The sequence below is a fragment of the Echinops telfairi genome, unplaced genomic scaffold (genome assembly GCF_000313985.2).
Source record: "Echinops telfairi isolate 266 unplaced genomic scaffold, ASM31398v2 ScPeMD7_18;HRSCAF=68, whole genome shotgun sequence".
In the NCBI taxonomy this organism is placed as follows: domain Eukaryota; kingdom Metazoa; phylum Chordata; class Mammalia; order Afrosoricida; family Tenrecidae; genus Echinops; species Echinops telfairi.
In genome coordinates, this window is record NW_022103915.1 from 30,663,943 (window position 1) to 30,685,416 (window position 21,474).

The window sequence follows — 21,474 nt, forward strand, 5'->3', positions numbered from 1 at the left end:
CCCACACCCTCTTCACAAGAAATCTGGGGAGAAAATACACCTCTTGGTACATGACTTCTACAGACCATGGAAATCTATTTTTCTAGTTCTAAAACTTCTGTTACATTTCAATTTATATACTCAAAGATGCAGACCAGAACAGAAAAACAATGCAAACACAATACTTTGGAACCTAGCAAAATCTGTTCACTTATTTTCTTACGAAGCAATTTCAAAGAAATTGCTAAAAAGCTTAAAAGTTTGGCACTGAGTCCTCACTTCCTAACCTAAACTGCAGTCAAGTTAAGTGAGGGATTAATGAGTTACTATACACAAAGCACTTAGGATGGTTCCTGGCACACAGCAAGCACACAACACACGCTAGCTCTTTTGAGTGCTACAACATGGGAAGCATTATGTAGATGCCTATACAGAGTTACTTGAATATAAACAAAGAATCCATATGCTATTCTCAAGCTCACAAAGAAAACATTTGATTATGCAGAAGCAAGTCACATCCTCAAGCAGCTAGCTACATCTGACTATAATGAGAGGTAAAGCATCCCCCAAAGAAAGATAAGTGGTTAGAAGAATGAGGACACTCCCAAGTAAAAAGCATTCTTAGCTTCAAGAGAAAATCTTCAACAGCATTTTTCAAAATGATACCAAAACTCAGTGTACATGGAATCTGTCAGATCAAATACCAAAGAACAAACTGACTACTGGGAAAGATGGAGGCCACATCTGAGCCTTGTGAAGTCCAGAGCACTGGAGAGTCCCTGTTTCCAACACGCCTGGCACGACACGTCAGCGACACAGCTACAGGAGTCAAGAGTGGCTATCAATGTTCACTTTCGGGGCCTAAATTTGTAACACAGTCCCTAAGTCCCTTTCCAAATTCTAAAGCAGTGCTGAATGACCATAAATACACAAGTATGTGATAAGAACTTGAATTCAATGATTCCACCTAAATATATCACATCGCTTTAAAAAGTGCAGTCTGAATGTGGTTTTGACTATAAGAAATGATCGTAAGTCGTCAACTTACCGAAGCATTTTCAGCTCTTGTGCAGCCTTCAAAATGATTTCATGCTGCCTCTGACTGAGAACCATTACCCCTCCAAGGCCTTGGTCAGAGTCTAAGTTTGCATCCGACCCCATCATTTCAGAGGAGTGATGCGTGGAGGGCAGATGTTCCGCCATGGGGGAATGTCTATCCATATCAGATGTGTACCATCTGTCTGACAACCGTTCTCTTTCCCAGTCCATTCTGTCAGGAACATAATCTCGCTTGTCCCGCCATGCATCTCCTCTTTCTGGATACTCTCGAATCCTCAGTTCGCCTCTGTCACGGAAATCTCGATCGTACCCATGGCCATGGTCTCGATTTCGTTCTTCTCGCCATCTATCATCCCGATATCTATCCAAAGGTGGAAGAGGTGGGAGGGTTGGTAAAGATGGAATAGATGGAATATCCCGTTCATGAAACTGTGATTCTTGTTCATCCAGTGGTCTCCCATAATCTCTGTCCCATTCATTATCCAAATTTCTATCATATACATCCATGGGTCTTCCAATCCGATCCACATCCCTGTCCAGTTCCCTGTTGTAGTCCTCATCCATCTCCGGATCTCGTTCCCAATCATCCCACCAAGGGCCCCGCCTATCTCCATCATGAGACTGAGATGGCGGTGCTGAGAACCTATCCTCTCTGTTATACGGATCCAGGGCGCCATCCTGATAGTCAGGCTCACTCTCCCTCCAGTATCTATCTCTATCCCAATCATCAAGTTGCTCGTGTTCCATTGGAGCACTCCTACCATCTAATGGGAATTCTTCATGCCCTCTGTCTTCTCCATGATTCCAGGGGGCCCTAGGAGGCTCATCTCGGTGGTATGGATACATTTTTTCCCCACCATCTCCAGGTTCTGGTCTGAATGAACCTCTATCACGACCAAAATCTGGTCTTCCCAGCCCCCTTTCCCTGCTGCCAGGCCCTCGAGGTGGTCCCCTCTCCCGGCTCCCAGCTCTTCGGGGTGGTGGTATTCGCTCCCTACTCCCAGCCCTCCGGGGAAGTCCTCTCTCCTGACTGCTCGTCCCCCGAGGTGGTCCCCTCTCTCGGCTGCCTGCTCTACCTCTCTCCTGGCTGCCTTGCAGACCACCTGGCACTTTCTCCCGACTGCTTCCAGGTCTCACAAGCCCTCTGTCCCGGTTGCCTTCTCCTCGTATCATCTTTTCTCTACTGTCTTCTCGTCTACCCATCACCTTATCATGAATGTCCTCTTGCTTGACCAACCCTGGGCTCCGGTTAACTGCCTGGCCTCGACCTCTGTTTACCAGACCTTTATCCCGTGTGTCTTCCATTCGCCCAGGACCTCTATAAGAGGAACTGCTGCCTTCTAATCTATTCTCTCTGTTATCTGACCGGAGCAACCCCTTTTCTTGGTTGTTTTCTGGAGTGGGTAGACCAATCCCCAGAGATTTAAAATCATTATCTGCAGTTAACGGTGCTGATGTTGCTACTGCTTCATCTCCTCCTTCCATACCCCCTGATTTTGAAGGAAAAGCAGATTGAGAAGGTTCAGGCTTATTTGCAAGGGCTACAGACTGAGTAACAGCTTGGGCTTTGTCCACTTCAGTCTCCACACTTTGAGAATTCTGATCCCAACTAGAAGACTCTACAAGTCCTTCCGAGACTTCACTTTTAGGTGGCTCTTGCTGAGAGTCGCTTAGATTCTCATCTGACTGAGCCGCCTTGGCATCCTTTACATCTGCAGTAACGGAAAATGCAGCTGATTGAATTTTTAAATTCTTCTGCTGGTTACTATTGGTCTCTGCTAACGGTTCTTTGTTTCCTGATAGAGGCTCTGCTTGTGACTTAGGAGGTGGCTGCTGATGTTGCTGTCCAAAAGCTGGTTTGGGGCCTCGCCACTGTGGTCCACTCTGTCGAGGACTTAGGGATGTATTGGGGGTAATATAAAACTGAGATGCTGGCCCCCGGGGAATCATTCCCCATTTGCTTTTAGTGCCCTCTGTTGAGTGACCTTCATATCTGGGTCTTGGCCCATCGGGGCGATTTCCTTCAAAACGAGGCCCTTTGGGTCTCGGTCCTTCACACCTTGACCCTAAATCCTCAAATCTTCGAGGACCATCAAATCTACAAGTAAAACAAAAGATATTACTCAAGACAGTAAAGCAGGAAAAAAAAAAGTTCTCCATGTAAGAATATTTAAGGCAGCCTTGCCTTAGATTCTGCTTACAACAATGACTTTTTCAGTCATTACAAATCCCAAGCCATCTATATCTTAGAACCAGTATGCCTGCATGGCAATGCTTAGAAGGTCTTAGGACAGGTTTTGGAAATCGGGTTGCTATTATCAAATTCCCTTGAACACATACCCTGCAGCAAGTCACTGAGGAACAGAATTGTTAAAAAGCAATTATATCTGGAGTGGGTGCAGAGAGTGGGGGGGCGTAAATAATGCCACCGAAAGGTATACATACAAATGGTTGAAATGGCAAATGTTTTGTTATACGTCTTTTACGACACATACAAAAAGTAATTGTAAGCATTATGCCTTGGTGGACAGAAAAGCTCACTCACTTTAAATAGAAAAAACAAAGCATTAAGATCTTGACTAGCTGACAGCACTTTAAAGAGCGGCAGCATATTGTAAAAGTATGTTTTAACTTTTTAAAAAGTCTGGCCAGAGATTTTACGATGGATCCACTCACTCATTCAAAGTCTACTCCCACTCCCTGCCATCAAGTCCATTTCCACTCAAAGGAACCCTACCTGACAGAGGAGAACTGCTTTCGGAAGTGTGACTCTTCCTCCTCCTGTCCAAGGGATATATACATCAAATGTGTACACGCAAAGAATTTCCAATCCAGTAACAAAGAATACAGAGAGCTGTGATAGGCACAATGACTAAAGTCTATCTGTGTACAATGAGGGCAACAGAGAGGTAAATGGTTAATTCTTCCAGAGTGAGGCTGGTCTTGTCCAAAAGGTGAAGATACTTATACTGAGTCTTTAAAAGCACAATCTCTGAGACTGGGAACATAGGAGAGAGGGTTGTAAGGGCATCTGAGAAAGCAGTTACTAGGAAGGCAGAGAAACTCATACCGGCACGTACAAATAGTTTGTAGCAGCTGAAGCAAAGGGCAGGTAAGAGTAGGAAGAGTTGGGAGGAGGAAAGAATGGGAAAATCCCACTGAAACACAAAGAGCTAGGCAAGGGTCAATCCGCAGAAGACCTTGTCTGTTTTGTGGTACAGAAACTGCTGGTGACCCTCCAATATACACGCTCCCCTTTTCCATAGCAACAGAGCTCCCCTAGTTTTAGGTGGAGACAGGAATTTGTTTCACTTGCTTGAACATTACTGAAGAATAATGCATTGCATTTCAGTAAAACTTAAGTCTTAGTCCTGAAGAGAGGAATGCTTCCCCCAGGAAACATAATGATGCTAGGGGCCTCTAAGTAGAGACGGCCACCTAGCCATTTTGGGCTCTGGATCAGCAAGCAAAGAAGGGCGGGGCCTGCAATGGCTGGGGATGAGTGATTTGATTCTGACTTTTAAAAAAATCATTTTATTGGGGGCTCATACAACTCTTATCACAATCCATACAAACATCAATTATGTAAAGCACATTTGTATATTTGTTGCCCTCTGCATTCTCAAAACATTTGCTCTCCACTTAAGCCCCTCATTTCCCCCCCTCCCTCATGAACCCTTGATAATTTATAAGTTATTATTTTGTCATATTTGATTCTGACTTCTAAGGGAAACTAGGTTACCAGCACACTGTAGGGATAAGAAGGTATTCCTCTAGAATACAGGAGATCTTCTAGGGAACCTCTTAGGGATTAAAATTCATGGAAAGCTAGAAAACCCAAGTTAGGCCCAATTCCTAATAGCGTAGACTCTTCAAGAACAAAGGTTTAGATCACTCTACGGGGTAAGCAATCATGACTAGCCGAGATGTTTGCTGAGGGCAAAGGGATTATGGAATGAGTAGTGGAAGAAGGTAGTTATAAATACTAGTTCCCACCAGTGACCAGTTGTAATAATAAAAATTTTTTAATTAAAGAGTATTTCTTCCTTAATTTGATATATTGTTATAATATGTAACTATATTAACTAGATATTATCTGGGTATTTTGTTTTCTTTATCATCTAACGTACTGTATTGATAACAACATAATATCTCAGCATTTAAATTATAGAATATCAAAGAAAGGAAATGAATCAAGTTTGGAAAATAAGAATAATTCTACCCTGAAGACAAAAAAGGAACTTTATGTCCTTTCCTTTGGGGAAAGGGTTAGAATGTTTTTCGTTCCCATGGATAACTGTATCATACTAGGTGCAAAAATCTCCTTTGGAGTCCATCCTAATTAGAAACATATAAGAAAGGGAATTCTGAGAAATGTAGTTCATCCTAGCCAAATTGCCACTTGAAGTGTTCACAAGAAATTTTAAAAATATAAACCCACGAAAAATAGATGGGATATAACACTTGGGAACAGGTTATCAGATTAATTTTATTTTTAATTTAGAAGACATAAAAGTGAAAATGAGTGGGACTTATGGAGCAAGAAGGAGCTACAGTATAAGAGTGCTGGTCACAGATGGGGATACCACCACCAGAGATAGGGCTGGCTTGTCCATAAACCCCAGAAAAGTTCAGGATTCTCAGAGTTAGTTAAGGCTTAGGGCTGAAAATACATAAATTAAAGTCTATATTTAGAGCCATCAACCAGTCTCCCTTAGGCTGAATGTCTAGATGTTCATATTTGTAGGTCTGCTAGCATTAGTAGCCAGTGTCCAACTACCATCTGAAGCAAAATCCTTGACAATTGACTAGTCCTTCACCCATACACAGTGCTCCTGAAGAGCTTGTCAACATTCTCCACACTGGATCTAGTGATCCAAGGATCTTTAGATAGTTGAGGAATGTCTCCAAAATAAAGGGGAGAGACCAAAGATAAACAAGCAGGGCATGCATCCAGAGAAAATAGATCATGAACAACGAAAGAACATTAAAAAACAACATACAAACAAAAACCCCATCACTAAAAACTCAAATTGGTATCCTCAGAGGGATTTTTAAAGCTATTGTACCCATAAATCAAAAACAATTTGCTCTATATAAAATAGGATCAAAGTTCTTAAAACACTCAATAAACACAGAAAGTACAACAAATAAGAGAGAGAAAAGAAAGAAGACAAAAAGATAATTTATCAGGTCCAAATGTGACTAATGAGTTTCAGAAAGAAAAAAAGCAAGACAAAAGTTAATGACAAAATAGCATGGAAAAATGTCCCAGAGTTCAGAGAGCCCAGTTTTTGGAAAGATTTTCCAGTATAATGAATAAAATGAGAACATTTAAGAAAAAATTCAAATACCAAAACCCATAATAAAATTACTTTAAAAATTCAATGTAATTCTGATACAAATCCCACAATTTAAAAAAAGAAAAGAAAAACTAATTACCAACTTTAGATGGAAAGGAAAGAAAACTAGGATAAATAAAACACAATTCAATAACAAAGTAGGAGGCCTTTTACACTCACACCTTAAAACCTATAATATAGTCACAGGAATCTAAACAACCTGGTACCAATGGATTAGAATTGAAAACCCAGAAATACAACCAAGTACCTATAGACACCTAAATTTTGATAAAGAACTAAAACACATTAAATGGGCAAGAGATAGCCTTTTCAACAAATAGTGCTGGAAAAATGGAATCTTCACTTGCAAAAGAATGAAACAAGACCCATACCTCACACAATGTACAAAAACTCAGGATGGATCAAAGACCTTAATATAAATCGTATAAGACCATCAATGATAAATTAGGGACAAACTTAAGGACCCCAATACAAGACACAAACACACAACAAAACATAATAAAAAACATTCACACTATTGAAGACAAAGATAAAAGAAATGAGACCTACTAAAAATACGACATTTACAGTACAACAAAGGACTTTATCAAGAGTCAACAAAGAACCCACAGATTGGGGGGAAAAATAGTCAGTAATAATACGTCATATAAAGGGCTCATCTCCAAAATTTATAGAGAACATCTTAACAAGAAAAATACAAACAATCCAATCCCAAAAAAATAAAAATGAGCACAAGACATGAATAGGCACTCTATCAAAGACAATATATGAAGGTGACTTACAACCATATGGAGAAAAATACAAATTAAAACAATGAAATATCACTTCACACCACCCTGTAGGCAAAATTCAATAAAACAGAAAATAATTTATTAGGTATATAACCTAAAGAAATTAAAAATATAACAGGAATAGTCATATGTATGCCTATGTTTATTTATTGTAGCAATTTCTACAACAGTAAAAAACAAAGAAACAACCAAACACCCCAACTATAGAGAAATGAATGAACAAGCTCTGGGATATATAGGATACTATGCATCAATAGGATACTATGCATCAATAAAAAACAATAATATATGTCCCTTAAATACTGCAAGACATTGTCAGAACGATAAAACAGCATGTTTTGCAAATTCAATCGTACAAAAATAAATATTTAGTATCACCATTGTTTTAAAGAAAAACAACAAAGAAGAAATATGGTTTATATACCAATACATGAGATTTTGACCTGACTATGCGGAGGCCAGGTACTGGGGTGTGGACAATGAAGAGGGAAGGTTGGGGAGGGGAGACACACACAAAAGGAGGGTTTAACAGGATATTGCTGGTTTCATATTTCTTGGGCTGTATAGTATAATAAATATAATGTTTCTCTTTTAAAAAAAAAGTCTTCCAGATTCCTTATTCCTTAAGTAGTGGTTTGAGTGGCTTTAAAAAAAAAAAAAGAGGAAAAGTAAAATGGAAATAGACTTGGAGTTTTTGCTGACAAACCAGTTCATCTCAAGCAAACAAACAAATGCAAGGCACATCACTGTAAACTTTCAGAAGACCAGAGATAAAAAGAATCCATAAGCTTCTGGAATGGGGTCACCTCAAAGGAGAAAGAAGACAAGAGCCGATGCTGACGCAGTGACCCTACAAACAGAGCAGCCCCCTACGCTGGCCTGCACACCCTCACACCTTTCCTGGTGGAGCCCATTGTGACGGCTCCCGTGTCAATCCATCTTAATGAGCCTTCTTCTTTTCCACAGACCTGTAATTTAGTAAGCATGTTACTTAGTATTATAATAAAATTATGGATGTGAATGAGCTGCCTTCCCAAACAGATGATGAATGCTTTCAGAATTTTATTCATGACTGACATTTTGACATAAGCACCATTTATTGCTAACTAGTATGTTTGTGGTAGGAGCCCCATCAGTGCTATGTATTGGGCTACTAAGTGCATGGTCGACAGTTTGAAGCCACTAATCACTCACAGAAAGATGAGGCTTTCTACTCCCATAAAGATTTAGTCTTGGAAACCCACAGAGTCGCCATGAGTTGAGATGAGCTCAATGGCAGTGAGCATTTTATTATTATTATTATTAAAGTGTGAGTGCTGGCAAGAGAGTTTGCAGCCCACAGGAAGAGTGATATAATAAACAGTAAGAAAAAAGGGCACTATTTGCCCAAGGAGAAAGTTCAGAAGGCAATGGGAAATACAGGGAAAAAGTGGAATAAGCGATGTCACATTATGAGATTACAATCAATGGCATAAAACAAAGTGTGTATGAATTGCTGAATTTGGAAAATGGACCTACTTTTTAAACCTCCACCAAATCAACAATAAAAAAGTTAAAAAATAAATAAATACAAACAGAGTGATAAACATGCCTCATGTTTATCTTGCTCCTTCAAAGAGTCCAATGCATACTTATTGAAGTGCCCTTCCGGGGCAGGGGAAAACAAAAACTAGTCAAGTAAAAAAACACAGGAAGGAGATTCTGGACAAAGAGAAGAACACGTGTAAAGACCAAAGGAAAGAAAAAACAAAACAAAACAGGAAGGGCTCAAAGGTAAGCAGGTAAACAGGAAGAGAACAGGGAACATAGTGGAAAAGTCCGTGAAGGTACGGAACTTATTACTGCATAGTCTTACTCCTGCACATTTAACATGTAGTTTCCATGGAACAGTAAGGAGCTTCACTTCAGACTAAATGTTGTTCTTGTTCAATAGCTGTCATTTTATGCTATAGGAGCCAGAAAATGCTCAGTCCATCGAAATACACATACACTACATTAGAGAAGCTGGCTTATATGAAGAAGAATGTGGCATCAGGGAAAGAAGGCTTATTAACTAACTTGCAATATGCAGATGACATAACCTTACCTACTAAGAAAGCAAGGAGGACTTGAAGCACTTTTGATGAAGATCAAGGATTTCAGCCTTTGGTACGGATTACAACTCAATGTAAAGAAGACCCATATTCTCACTATTGAACCATAGGTAACATCATGATTTACTGAAGTTGTCAAGGAGTTTGTCTTACTTGTATCCACAATCAATGCTCATGGAAGCAGCAGTCCAGAGATCAAACAAGTTACATTAGGTAAATCTGCTGTATAAGACCCTCTTTAGAGTACTGACAAACACGGGTGTAACTTTGAGGACCAAGGTGTGCCTGACTCAAGCCAGGGTATTTTCCTCTCCTCACATGCCATGTGATAGCTGGATATTGAATAAGGAAGCCTGAAGAAGAACTGATGCGTTTGAATTGTAGTGCTGGAGAAAATTACTGAAAGTACAACAAACTGCTAAAAGGGCAAACCAATCTGTCTTGGAAGAAGTGTTCCTTAGAGGCAAGGCCGACAAGGCTTTGTCTTACCTACTATGGACATGCTGTCAGAAGAGATTAGTCCATGGAGAAGCACATCATGTTTGGTAGCGTAGAGGGGCAGTGAACAAGAGGAAGGTCCTCAATGAGATGGACGCAGTGGTTACAACCAAGGGCTCAAGCATAGTAACAACTGTGAGGTCCAGCACCAGAGTGTTTAGCTCTATAGTGTATAAGGTCACTGCGGGTGGGATCTGACTTGATGGCATCTAACAACAATGTCATCTATTTATCAATACTGTGCTTTTAAATTTTCCAAGTTCAAGGATGAATTTCATTTACAAAAGTAAAGAACTTTTAAGTTTCTGAAATAAATATATTGAGATACTCATGTTAAAAAATAAGGTCGTGCTTGATTCGCCAGCACATATAAAAGGATGACATGCAAATTCGTGAAGCGTTCCATATTTTTTAAAGAAAATAATAAATATCTTTATATTAATATAATGATATATGAGATTTCAAAAGGTTTGTGAAAAAAAATGGAATAAAAAAATAATAGAATTTTCCACGAACTTTTTGAAGCCTCCTCATACTATGACTTACAACTATATGTATATATATATAGCATGTATTACGTACAATCTCATTAAGTATGGATGTATGCACACTGGAAAAACACACAAATATTTGGTGTTTTAATATCTACGAATTTTTCCTTAGTTTTGTTGATTAATAAATCCTTTAAAAATAAAGCCCCTAAAGGTAAGTATAAAACCCTAAATCTGAGTACAAAATCCTAGAAGTATAAAGCCCTAAGAACCAAATAGAAAATTTTCAAGATTTGATATAATGAAAAAACCTAAGCAGTATACAGAAAACAAACCACCTCAAACCAAATGTTTATCATACCACCTACACAAACATACTCACATCAGTACACTGTGTGACTAATTAGATACCAGTGACCTCGGGAATTACATTCTAGAATCAAATTCTACTCTTTTAGTTTTCATGTCAAATACTGCCTATTTTCTAATATGTGTAAACCAAGGTCCTAAAAACTAAAAATTCCCCCAAAGAAATAAATCACCATAAACTAGAACAGCTGTGACAAATGAAAGCACAAAGAACCCTACCATTCCTAAAGCCAGTTGTTTATTCAATTCTGACTTGGCAACGCTGTGTGCAGAACAGAACTCTCTTCCACCGGGGTTTCAACGGCTTATTTTTCAGAAGTAGACCATCAGATCAGGTCTTTCTGGCAAGATTTGAACCACCAACATTTTGGTTAGCAGTCAAGCACGCTAACCATTCTCACCATCCTATTACACGAAAGGAGTAAAACAGAGCTCCAAAACAAACCCAAACACATTTGATTTATGATGAACAGGGCACAGCAAAGCACTAAGAATTATTTTCTCAAAACTGGAATATAGCAAGCTTTGGATGCTTTACTTCACTTTTAAGGAGTATTCTGGATGGACCTAATCCAACAGGTTTGTTGGTTCTCTGAGAGCCCATGATGTATTAAATATTCTTTGTCAATACCATTACTCAAAGGCATCGAGTCTTCCTTATTTGCTGGAAGCTTTCGATTACATGCGAGGTGACTGAAAACACACACCATGGCTTAGGCTAGGTACACCTTTATCCTCAATGTGAAATTTCTGCTTTTTAATACCTTACAGAGGCCTTTATATGCAATACCTTATTTGACTTCTTGACTGCTGTTACCATGGCATTGATCGTAGGTAGATCCAAGTAAAATAATATCCTTTTACAACTTCAATCGGTCTTCATTTAATATGATGTTACCTATTTGTCCACTTGTGAGGATATCTTTACATTGAGTTGAAATCCATACTGAAGTTTGTATTCTTTGCTCTTTCCAAGCTAAGTGCTTCAAGTCCTCTTCACGTTTAACCAGCCAAGCTGCAGCACCATATGCACAGAGTCCAACTTCTCAGACTGTTTGTTCAGCGTAACTGTGATGTATTATTTCTCCTGATTTTAAACCATATGGTATCCTCTTGTTCTTTATGAACTGCCTCTTGCTCTATGTGCAGGTTCTGCAGGAGCACAATATTAAGCGTTCTGAAACTCCCATTCTTCTCATGTTATGTATAGTGTGTTATGATCCATGCAGTCTGATGTCTTTGCATAATCAAACAAGTAAACATCTTGCTGGCATTCTCTTTCAGCCCAAATCCAACTGATGTTCAGCAAAGACATCCCTTGTTCCAGGTTGTCTTCTAATGGCTTAACTTTCTAGCAGCTCCCTATCAATGTTCTACTACAATCATTTTTTAATTACCTTCAGCAACATTTTAATCGCATGTGATACTAATGATAGAGTTCAATATTTTTCACAATCTTTTGGATCACTTTTCTTTGGAATGGGCATAAATATGGATGCCTTTTCAATCAGTTGTCCTCCAAATTTCTGCCAGTACCTTCTGGTGCAGCATGGACTTCTTCAATACCATTGGTATTGATCATATGCTACCGCCTACATGTTATCAAGAGAGACCAGTCCCCAAAGAAGGACATTAGGTTTGGCAGAGGATCGGCAAAAAGAAAAAGGCCCTTGATGAGATGGACTTACGCAGAGGCTGCAAACCTGGGGTCAAACATTAGAACAACCGAGGACAGCGCAGGCGTTCGGGTCTGTTGTACACAGGGTTGCTGTGAGTCAGAAAACGACGAAATGGCTGAACACTAATTCTTTTTGACATAGTGACTTATGTATTCATCCACCTTTTCTTAATGCTTCATGTGTCTTTCAATGTTTTGCCCAGAGACTCCTGCAATATAGAAATATTTCCATTTGAGGCTTGAATTTTTCCTTCAGTTCTTTCAGCTTAGGAAATGCAAAGCTTGTTCTTCTCTTGCTTTTTAACTCCAGGTCTTTGCATATTTAAAAATCTTCTGTTCAGCTTTTTTACTTCGTTTCCTTCTCTCTTTTTTAGGTATTCTAAGTTCAAGAGCAACTTTCAGCATATTTTTCTTTTTAATCATTTTATTGGGGGCTTGTACAACTCATCACAATCCATTCATCCATCCATCCATCCATTGTGTCAAGCACATTTGTACATTTGTTGCCATCATCATTCTCAAAATATGTTTTCTACTTTAGTCCTTGGTATCAGCTCATTTTTCCCCTCCCTCCCCAAAACCCTTGATAATTTATAAATTATTATTTTGTCATGTCTTACACTCTGACGTCTCCTTTCACCCACTTTTCTGTGTCCGCCCCCCCCAGAGAGGGGGTTATATGTACATCCTTGTGATTGGTTGCCCCTTTCTACCCCATCTTCCCTCTACTCTCCCGTAGTGCCACTCTCACCACTGGTCTTGAGGGGTTCATCTGTCCTGGGTTCCCTGTTTCCAGTTCCTATCTGTACCAGTGTACATCCTCTGGTCTAGCCTGATTTGGAAGTAGAATTGGGATCACGATAGTGGTAGGGAGGAGAGGAAGCATTAAAGAACTAGAGGAAAATGGTATGTTTCATCATGGCTAAACTGCACCCTGACTGGCTCGTCTCCTCCCCACAACCCTTCTATAAGGGGATGTCCAGTTGCCTACAGATGGGCTTTGGGTCCCCACTCTGCACTCCCCCATTCACAATATGATTTTTTGTTCTTTGATGCCTGATACCTGATCCCATCGACACCTCGTGATCACCCAGGCTGGTGTGCTTCTTCCATATGGGCTTTGTTGTTTCTGAACTAGATAGGCCGTTTATTTATCTTCAAGCCTTTAAGACCCCAGATGCTATATCTTTTGTTAGCTGGGCACCATCAACTTTCTTCACCACCTTTGCTTGTGCACCTGCTTTGTCTTCAGTGATCGTGTCAGGAAGGTGAGCATCATGGAATGCCAGTTTAATAGAACAAAGTGTTCTTGCATTGAGGGGGTACTCGAGTGGAGGCCCAATGTCCATCTGCTACCTTAATACTAAACCTATAAATATATGCATATAGATCTATTTCTCCGTTATACATATATATATATTTACATATGTACATGCCTGTATTTAGACCTCTATAAATGCCCTTTGCCTCCTAGCTCTTTCCTCTATTTCTTTTTACTTTCCTTTTGGCCCACTAACATGCTCAGCCTTCATTTGGGTTTCAGTAATTCCTCTCAGTTACATTGCCCTTGATCAAGCCCTACCAGGCCTCCTACACCCTCCTCACCACCGATTTTGGATCACCCGTTGTTCCCTTGTCCCTAGGTTTGTTAACATCCACTTCCTTTCCTCCGCCACCTCCTTTCTCATGCCCCCCCAGAACTGTGGGTCCCGTTGTTTTCTCCTCCAGATTGTTTATCCCACCTATCTTATCTAGATAGACCTGCAGAGATAATACAAAAACAAGACAAAGCAAAACAACAACAACAAAATCTATTGTTTATATCTCCACAAGGAAAGAGGGACCAGACTTCAACCCTGTGCTCTAAGATGTGAATGCAACATACCAGCATGAAGCAGGGAACTAGTAGAGAGGTCTGAGGGTTGGCCCCAATCCCAACTACATGGTCAGTCACCCCTCCCCCCAGAAGAATTTACTTCAGAGGACAGCACTGAAGCTACAGCTCGGGGAGAGGGACATGTCTGAGCAGAGCCCACAGGAGCAAATGAAGGGGGAGGAAGAGAGAGTGAAGCATATCCTGGCCCACCAAGCCTTGAGGACGATATCCCTGCTCAGAGCAGCCAATGCAGAGAAGACTATATGGCTGGACCCACTATGAGGCACGACATCCCTCACTGACCTACAGCCCTATGGGGAGAACACTGGAGACACAGTGCGGGAACTGCACCCGATCTGACCCCACCACACGGAGGCAAAACACTAAGGGTGTGCAAGAGAACAGCAAGGGGAGCAGAGCAATTAAGTCCCCCGGGGAATACCAAAAATAGACTTTGGAGCCAGAGCATATAGCACCCCATCAGACTCGACCGGAAAATACTCCTAAAGGTCAACAAACAAAAGCCTTGAATTATTTCCAGGCTTTTCTGTTTTTTTTGTCAGCGTCTCTTCTGACATTCATTTTGGTCTTTCTTTCTTGTCTCTTTAATGATGTTCAGCATTTGTGTGTGATGTCTTTGATGTCGTCCCACACTCGTGTTGTCTTGGTTATTAATGTTCAATGCCTCAAATCCAACATTGAGATGGTTTCTAAATTCAAGTGGGATCCAGACTCAAGGTTATATTTTGCCTCTCGTGGACTTGTTTTCATTCAACTTGAACTCCATCCATGTTATTACAGTAAGGTGACCAGATGTCCCGCGTCCCACGGCGTTTTGAAAAAGTCCTGATTTTTGGAAAGAATACTCTACAAGCTAGGGAACAGCGGGAGAACGGGAAGACCGAATTTTTAATCAAGACACCCCTCCCCCCTCAATGGTATCCCGCTTTACCAATGCTAAAATCTGGTCACCTTATATTACAGCTGACACTACTCTGAGGAGGTGGCACTTTCCCTGTAGTATTTTTGAGCCTTCCAACCTGAGATCATCTTCCAACACGGTATCAGACAATGTTTTACTTTTGCTCTTAAGGTTTTCCCTGGCCACTTTTCTTAGAAAGCAGAACAACAGGTCCTTTTTCTGGTATCTTAGTCTAGAAGCATTGCTGAAACTTGCCCCCCAGGAATGACCCTGTCATTTGAAATATCAGTGGCACAGCTTCTAGCACCACAGCAACAGGCAAGCCACCACAGTATAACAAGTAAACAGATACGTGGTAGAGGCTCGTCAGTGATGTCAAATTGATCATCTTAGTGAAATTTCAGGCTATGAGTCTTCAAATGATGAATTTTCCTTGGTGAATTTTCCCAAACTCATGATTTGATGAATGAACAATACATTTGAAGGCAGAAAGTTAATTCTTATCCACTTATTCAACAGGAAGAATTTCATAACTTGATTTTGCAGCAAAATCCTTGGCCACCCTGTTATGCTCAAAACATGTGTGACAGAAGTATCTTTTATGATGTTTGTGTACCAAAATTTACTTGATGAAAGTTTTGACCTCTTAAATTTTTATTAGTTTCTACGATGCTCTTCTTTTATTTTTACTTCTACATTTATAAAATTACTTTTAAATTAGAAAATAAAATAAAAAGAATCCACTGGACTCAAATAATAACAAGTGAAGATTAACTTTCTGACATACTGGAGGTTAAGAAAGTTAAAAGGTAAGCTATGGGAGAAATTTGCAACATATAAAATGGACCAAGAACTGCTATTTAGACGATATGAGAGGGTTTCTAAAAGTAAAACTGGAATTAAAAGAATTCCATGGAACTTCTTAAAACTCCCTTGTATAAAGAACTTTTACAAATCAATTACAACAAATAACTCAACAGAATGGGGGGCAGTCTTGAATCAACATTTCATTAAAAAAAGAATTCCAATTGACTAAGAATGAATTGGAAGGGAATGCCCCATTCATCACCACAGAACTGCAAATTAAGCCACATTAAAATAGCAAACATCTACTAAGACTGCTGAAAATTTAAAGTTTAACTATATCAAGTATTGACAAGGATGTGGAAAAAACCGGAACACTGAAAAGCACTACTGGTCAAGATATAAACTGAAAGGACCACTATGGAAAACTGTTAGGCAGTCCCAACACATATATATACTCCAATAATTACACAATTCCTTTCCTTAGTATAAACCCATCAAAATTAAACACACACACAAACACCACCTTTAGATATGCATCTGAAGGGATACAAAAAGCATCAAAAGACATAAAACAGTATTTTTCATAATTAACCAAAAAAACTTAAAAGGACCATCAATATTAGAAAGAATAAATATAGTATATTCATAGGGGTGGAGTCCAATACTATACAGGCATGAGAACAAATTACTGCTATACACAACATGCATGAATATCAAAATAATATAGCATTATGTGAAAGACCCAGATTCAAAAGCATATATACAGTATGACTCAATTTATTTAAAGTTAAAAAATATGCAAAATTAATCTAGGGGTAAAAAAATTGTGATTCTCTCTGCAGTGAGGGAAAATTCCTGGGAAGGAGCATAACTGAGACTTCTCAGACGCAAATATTTTCTATGTGTTGAACTGAGTAGCGGTAACATGGGTGTGTCCATGTGAAAATTACTAACAATGTGGCAGTTAGATTTTATGTCAACTTGCACTTGTGTGGAAATGTAGGGGTGGAGTCCAGTCTATCAAGCAGGTCATAGCCTGATTACGCCTCCTTGGAGGTGTGGCCTTTTAATAAGAGACACACTGGGAACATTTTTTTTCCTCTTTGCCCCTTTGTCTTCCTCCTTACTGGACACTGTGCCTACTGGGGCACTGTGTCTGCCTCATGTGGGCCACAGACCCAGAGTCCAGCCATGTTCCCAGAGATGTTGGATCCACTCAACTTTGCACACACCAGCCTGTGGTCTCCCTGCATTAGCTCTACCTTTCTGTGTCATCGGCCTGGAGCTACATGAGTCTAAAGAGAGCGCTGGCTAGCATCAGACACAGGGACTTGAGTTGGATGTGCTGGGATGCCTCCTTGACATAAAATTACTTCCTCTATATATGAGTGTCAAGGATTTTGCTTCTCTAGACAACCTAGTCCAACACACATATATTGTAATATATACAACTGTGCACTTCTCTGCATGTCACCTTCAACAAGGAAGCTCTACTACTGAAAAATAAAAGGTTGTGGGAAACTAAAGTCCACTGATTTGATGGGAAGGAAGAATTGGTGAGTTGAATGATTGAAATTCAAAGTTTCAAATCAGCTGCCTTAGACACTCTACGAGGTGGCATGCCATTGGCATGAAGCAGTTTTGTCGCTGACTTATTTTTATATTGTCACAGTTTTTAAAAAGCAGCCTAAACTAGAATTCTTTAACAACTCAAAGCAACTTACAGTACCTTATTTTAATAGCATGTTATTAGAAAATCAGTTGAGTTCTCAAATTATTTTTTGTCTACTCAGCTTTGTTTAGGGAAAAAAAAAATCAGAATGGCTCTTATTTAATGTTATCTAACACACCGTATTCGAAGCCACAAAGCCAGTTTCAATAAATTCAAAAACATCAACATAACACAAAGCATCTTCTCTGGCCATAATGTTATAAATAGAAATCATAAGAGATCAAGAGAACGAAATAAAATACATGGAAACTGAATAACACCTTATTTAAAAACTATTGGACCATAGAAGAAATTTTAAAACTCTTAGAATCAAACAAGAATAAAGACACAACATTCCAAAACCTTTGGGATACAGAAAGAATTCAGAGAAAAATTTATAGCAATAAATGCACACATTGAAAAAGACAGCTTAAACAAACAGAAGAGAAACAGCAAAAGAAGTCCTCGGTCCCCAGAAGGAAATAATAAAGGTCAGAGCAGAAATAAATGAAATAGAAAACTAAAAAGCAACAGAAAGCATCAACAAAACTAGAAGTTGGTTGACAGAACCAATAAATCTGACAAATCATTAGCCAAACTGACAAAAGGGAAAATTAAGAAAAGATACAGATAATGAAAATGTAACAGGTGATATTACAACGGAAACAAATGAGATAAAGAGGGTCATAGAGAATAATATGAAAAAACTGTACTCCAACTACTTTGAAAATCTAGCAGAAATGGTCGGTTGAGACACACAACCTACCTAAACCAACAAAAACAGAGGTTAAAAAAATCTAAGCAGTAACAAAAGAAAAAAATTGAGGGTGTCATTAAACAACAACCAAACACCTAACCAAAGAAATCCTTCGTCCAGATGGCTTCACAGAAGAATCTTACCAATATTCAGAGACAATGTGACACTAATTTTACTTAAACTATTCCAGTATTCAGAAAAAGAAGGAATACTCTGAGATTCATTTTATGAAACCAGTATAACCCAGATATCAAAGCCAGGCAAAAAGATCACACAAAATAATCAAGTTACGGACCAATTATCTTTCATGAATACATGAAAATTCTCAACAAAATTCTAGCCAGCAGAATACAATAAAACCAAAAAACCAAACTCACTCAAGGTTGACTCATAGTGACCCTATAAGACAGGGTAGAAGTGCCCACGGGAGCTTTTGAAAGTGCAAGTCTTTACTGGAGTAGAAAGCCCCACCTTTCTCCGGAGGAGCAGCTGGTGGTTGCCAGCTGCTGACCCGGTGGTTAGAAGCCCAACTCGTAACCACGACACCACCGGGGCTCTGCAGAATACAAGAGCTTATCTAGAAAATAATACATCATTATCAGGTGGGAGTCACACCAGGGATGCAAAGGTGACTGAACATTAGAAAACCAATCAATGCTGTTTACCACATAAATTAAACCAAGGAAAAGAACCACATGATCATTCCACTCAATTCAGAAAAGGTATCTGATAAAATCCAACACTCTTTCTTTTTAAAAACTCTAGTAAAATAGAAATAGAAGGTAAATTCTTCAACATAATTAAGGGCCTATATCAAGAGAGACCAGTCCCTGGAAAAAGACTTCATGCTTGATAAAATAGAGGGTCAGCAAAACAAAGGAAGACCCTCACGGAGATAAACTGACAGTGACTGCAACAACTGGCTCAAACCTAACAATGGTTGTGAGGGTGGCACGGGAGCAGGCAACGTTGTCGTGCTCGTGTGCACAGGGTTGCTACAAGTCAGAAACAGCTCGATGGCACCTAGCAACAGTCTATAAAAACCAACAGTCGACATTCTTCTCAGGGAGAGATTGAACGCATTTCCCTTGAAAATGGGTAGGTGACAAAGACACCCAGTATCACCACTCTTAATAATCTACTGGAAATCCTAAGCAGAACTATGAGGCAAGAAAGAAATCAAGGGTATATGAATTGTAAGTGTGGAGTAAAACCATCACTATGCACAGGTGACAAGTTCCTATCCATACAAAGATCCAGAAGTTCCACAAGAAAGCTATTGGAACTAATAGAAGAGTTTAACAAAGGGGCAGGGTAATAACATTCAAAAATCAAATGGGTTCCTATACACTAACAGGAAGAATCAATAATATTTATAATAGTCCCCAAAAGGGCAAGATACCTAGGAATAACTCTAGCTTGACTCCTACAAGACTTCATATAAGGAAACAACAATGCACTACTACATGAAACTAAGAGACCTACATAAATAGAAATGCATCACATGCTCATGGATTAGAAGACTTTCTAGTGTGAAAATGTCAGTACTGCCTAAAGTTATCTATAGGTAATGCAATCTCTAACTAAACCCCAAACGATAGTCTTTTGTTAGGTGCCACTGAGTGAACCCATGTACAACAGAATGAAATACTGGCCAGTCTTGTGCCATTCTTCAGTTAAATGAAAAACTAATCTCCAACTTTATATGGCAAGGAGAGAGGCCCTGAATACCTAAAACAACACTGAAGAATGAAGTAGAAGGCCTCACACTTCTGTGCCTCACATATCTTTGAACTGCACATACAGCCACAGTAATCAAAACAACCTGATACTGGTACAATGTTTGACACCAATGAAACACAATAGTTGATCTTTGACAACAGGCCAAAGTTCATTCAATGGGGAAGAGGCAGTTTACTTAACAAATGATGCTGGCAAAACTATATATCCATTTGCAGAAAAATGAAGAAAAAAATCCGTACTTCACATGATACACAAAAACTAATGAAAAAGGATTAAAGCCCTAAATTTTTAGTTTACCTAAAACTTTAAAGTTTCTGGATGACAACACAGAGACAAAGCGAGGAGTCCTAGTTTTTGGTATAAGCATAATAGGAAACACCATTGAAAATACATAAACCACAGGAGATATATTAGAATAACTCAGACCATCTAAAAACTGAAAATTCAGCAATGTTTGGAAATGAAAAACAAAATGACTATTATGCTTAACAAAAGACTTTACCCCTACCTATAACCCCTTCCGAGGGGGGTGGACAATAGACAAGGAGGTAAAGGGAGACATCAGACAGTGCAAGACATGACAAAATAATAATAATTTATAAATTATCAAGGGTTCGGGAGGGAGGGAGGGAGGGAGGGAAGGAGGGAGGGAAGGAGGGGGAAAACGGGGAGCTGATTATCAAGGGCTCAAGTAGAAAGAAAATGCTTTCAAAACGATGGCAACATGTACAAATGTGCTTGACACAATGGATGGATGGATGGATTGTGATGAGTGGTACGAGCCCCCAATAAAATGATTAAAAAAAAAAAGACTTTACCTAAAAAGTAAAGAGAACCTACAGATTGGTTGAAAAACTTTTTAAAACATGGGTCTAATCTCTAAAATACTCAGAAAACTTCAACAATTTGACAAATAAACCAGAAGAGTCGAACATGGGTAAAGGACTCATATGAACAGAAACTTTGCCAAATAGGACACTCAGTGGCTAACATAATACGTGTAATGCTGAAAATATCTAAAGATCAACTACTCAACAACAAAAAGGCAAACGACCCAATTAAAAATCAGGCAGAGAACTTCAACAGACATTTCTCCAAGAAAGATATACAAATGGCTGATAAAGCAAATGCAAATACGTTCAACACCAAAAGTCATTAGAGAAATGCAATCAAAACCACAGTGATACCACAAAAATAACAAGGGTTGGTGAAGATGTAAAGAGATTAGAGCCCTTGCACTTTGCTAGTGAGATTGTAAAGTGGTGCAGATGCTGTGGAAAACAACACAGCTGGGTGATAACTCAACAACAGAGAACTACCACATGACCCTCGGGAGT

The 21,474-nt window shown here is 39.3% G+C and overlaps 1 protein-coding gene across 1 annotated transcript in view; it reads right to left on the reverse strand.

Moving 5' to 3' along the window:
- YLPM1 (YLP motif containing 1) overlaps window positions 1–21,474 on the reverse strand; it is an 89,079-nt gene that overhangs the window by 31,523 nt on the left and 36,082 nt on the right. Inside the window, exon 5 of the mRNA XM_013003748.2 lies at window positions 1,028–3,136. Coding sequence (XP_012859202.1) covers window positions 1,028–3,136 — 2,109 coding nt within the window. The remainder of the gene's footprint in view (window positions 1–1,027; window positions 3,137–21,474) is intronic.